The sequence below is a fragment of the Malus domestica genome, chromosome 06 (genome assembly GCF_042453785.1).
Source record: "Malus domestica chromosome 06, GDT2T_hap1".
Taxonomy (NCBI): Eukaryota; Viridiplantae; Streptophyta; class Magnoliopsida; order Rosales; family Rosaceae; genus Malus; species Malus domestica.
This window is the reverse complement of record NC_091666.1, coordinates 16116311-16119742: the sequence shown is the minus strand read 5'-3', so window position 1 is coordinate 16119742 and position 3432 is coordinate 16116311. Positions and strand designations below refer to the sequence as shown.

At 43.2% G+C, this 3432-nt stretch overlaps 1 protein-coding gene across 1 annotated transcript; it reads left to right on the top strand.

The window, feature by feature from the left end:
* Window positions 1-445: 445 nt before the first annotated feature.
* On the top strand, window positions 446-1186 carry LOC139196831 (uncharacterized). The gene has a single exon (XM_070823175.1). It carries the CDS (start codon window positions 446-448, stop codon window positions 1184-1186), a length of 741 nt encoding a protein of 246 aa, XP_070679276.1.
* The last annotated feature ends 2246 nt before the right edge of the window (window positions 1187-3432 follow it).

The following is a 3432-nucleotide window of genomic DNA, read 5'->3' as shown; positions in this document are numbered from 1 at the left end:
CATCCGACACTTCTATTATTGGCCAGGTATGAAAAGAGAAATGGCAGAGTATGTTAGTCGTTATGCAGTTTACCAGCAGGTTAAGGCGGAAAGGAAAAAGCTATTTGGATTGTTACAACCACTCCCGATACCCCAATGGAAATTGGAAGATATTACAATGGATTTCGTGTACAAATGACCTCGTACGTGAAATGGTTATGATGGTATCTGGGTGATAGTTGATCGGCTTACCAAGTCAGCACACTTCATACTCGTTCGTGAGAATTACTCGTTTAGTCAGTTAATCGAACGGTTCATCTCTGAAATGGTGAAGTACCACGGAGTTCCATTTGGTATCATTTCTGACCGGGATCCCCGATTTACTTCGAATTTCTGGGTAGTTAGGACCACCTATCATCCTCAAAACGATGGATAGTCAGAGAGAACTATCCAAACATTAGAAGATATGTTGAGATCATCAGTTTTACAGTTTGGAGACGCTTGGCACAAGCGCTTACCGTTGATAGTGTTCGTGTACAACAATAACTTCCATTCTAGTATTGGTATGGCACCATTTGAAGCATTCTATGGGAAACCATGTCGTACTCCATTTTGTTGGTCCGAGGTTGGTGAACAAGTTTTCGTGGGCCCGGAGATTGTTGATGATATAACACAGAACATTAAGGTGATAAAGGCTAACCTGAAAATGGCCCAGGATCGGCAGAAGAGTATCGCCGACAAACATTCTACCGACAGAGTTTATAAGGTTGTTGATTGGGTATTCTTGAAATCATCACCGTGGAAAGGTGTTGTGCGGTTTGGAAAGAAAAGGAAACTCCGCCCTAGGTACATCGAACCGTACCAGATAGTTGAACGCGTTGGTGAAATTGCTTATCAATGCGCTTTGCCACAAGAGTTGACTAGAGTGCACAATGTGTTTCATGTATCGATGCTACGGAGGTACGTCTCTGATCCATCACACGTGATCCCTCATCAACCGCTAGAGATCAATCTAGATTTGACCTATGATGAGGTTCTAATGACTATCCTTGATTGGAAGGATAAGGTTCTTAGGAACAAGACCGTACGGATGGTGAAAGTTTTATGGAGGAACCACTCAGTTGAGGAAGCTACTTGGGAGACAGCAGAGCACATGCGAGATATGTACCCACATCTGTTCTATGGTTTTGGTAGTAATAAAGGATGAAATTTCGAGGATGAAATTTTTTATAAAGGGGTAGATTGTGACGACCCATCCCTAGTTTTCTATGTAATTTCTCCCCGAGTAGGTGAAATGACTAGTATGCCCTTATTGGCAAGTGACGTGGACGTATTTATATCAATTTTATTTTATTTCTCGTTATCACATTTAAATTGTACACGTTGTTACGAGTATACAAGAATTTCTATCAGTGTAGAAACACTACTACAGATAGATTTCGATTCCCTTTTCTGTACAAAATCTAAAACTCTATCCTTAGCCTTCTATTTAACCCATCCTATGCTCCCCTTTATGTCATCCACCAATCCCATCCACTCCCTCCTTTCAACAACAACAACAACAACAACAAAGCCTTTTCCCACTAAGTGGGGTCGGCTATATGAATCCTAGAACGCCATTGCGCTCGGTTTTGTGTCATGTCCAAAATTAGATCCAAGTACTCTAAGTCTTTTCTTAGAGTCTCTTCCAAAGTTTTCCTAGGTCTTCCTCTACCCCTTCGGCCCTGAACCTCTGTCCCGTAGTCACATCTTCGAACCAGAGCGTCAGTCGGCCTTCTTTGCACATGTCCAAATCACCAGAGCCGATTTTCTCTCATCTTTCCTACAATTTCGGCTACTCCTACTTTACCTCGGATATCCTCATTCCCAATCTTATCCTTTCTCGTGTGCCCACACATCCCACGAAGCATCCTCATCTCCGCTACACCCATTTTGTGTACGTGTTGATGCTTCACCGCCCAACATTCTGTGCCATACAACATCGCTGGCCTTATTGCCGTCCTATAAAATTTTCCCTTGAGCTTCAGTGGCCTACGACGGTCACACAACACGCCGGATGCGCTCTTACACTTCATCCATCCAGCTCGTATTCTATGGTTGAGATCTCCATCTAATTCTCCGTTCTCTTGCAAGATAGATCCTAGGTAGCGAAAACGGTCGCTTTTTGTGATCTTCGCTAGATTGCTCCGGTCATTAGTGTGGATAAGTATATAAATGGATAGAGATAGGAAAGCAAACACAAGATGTACGTGGTTCACCCAGATTGGCTACGTCCACGGAATAGAAGAGTTCTCATTAATTGTGAAGGGTTTACACAAGTACATAGGTTCAAGCTCTCCTTTAGTGAGTACAAGTGAATGATTTAGTACAAATGACATTAGGAAATATTGTGGGAGAATGATCTCGTAATCACGAAACTTCTAAGTATCGGAGTGTGGTGTCGTCTTGACTTGCCTTAATAGTCTCATAGGTAGATGTGGCATCTTCTCTGGAAGTACTTTTCCTCCATCCAGGGGTGGTATCTTTAACTGGTGGAGATGCACAAGGTAATGTATCAATTTCACTTGAAGCTTACTTGTAGTTTCAGGCTTGGTCAAGCGCGATACAAACCATGTAGTAGGAGTCCCCCAAGTCGCCGAGCTAGGGGGTCTGCTGAAAGAGGTGACAGACAAGGTAAGCAATCAGAGCTCCGACTGATTGTTCACCTTCTCCCCATCTTGCAACAGCATGAAGGATAAAGAGAAGAAAAATGAGAAGAGATGATATGAGATACTTTTGCTTTTGAAGAAGTAACTTTCCACAGGCTTATTCTTGAACTGAGCTGGAGGGTTTTCTGGTTTCCTCCAGAGTATAAGGCCGACTGAAGAATTTGAGGGTCAAAACAAGTCCATCAAATCTAGAGTACGTTCCACCCTGCTGATATGGGATACTTTTGCTTTTGACAGAGTAATGGATGTGTCGGCACGTGTGCTGTTACGCTTGTCTCTACATGCTTCCTTGTATCCTTCGCACTTGCCCTATCTGTTCCTCAACCAGATGCGGAATCTTCCCTGGAAACATAAGATGTTGAAGATGAGTACTCGAGAGCAATGCCAGGTAAGTAGTCAGGTAAGGGGTTCCAGGCAGTCAGTTCCTGGCTGGAAGCTTGATTCCAAGTGCTGACTGATTGCTCTCTTTCTCCTTGTCTTACAGGTAAAAACAAGGCCACAGGAAAAGACAGGGAAAAAGCATGATATGGGATACTCTTGCTTTTAACCCTGATGATATGAGATATTCTTGCTCTAGTATAGCTTGTTTGCAGAGGTATTATCGGGGGGAAAGAAAGCTGAATATTTCGAAAGGCTTCGTTGGGAGTGCCCTCTCAGATATGATGAAGGGTTGAGCATTTTTGCAGGTCTGCCTGTCAGTTGGGGATGGAGGTCGACATATATAGGAGTCTCCCTAACAACAAGT

Coding starts and splice junctions, on each gene's coding strand:
- LOC139196831 (XM_070823175.1), top strand. CDS start 446: ATGTTGAGATCATCAGTTTTACAGTTTGGAGACGCTTGGCACAAGCGC.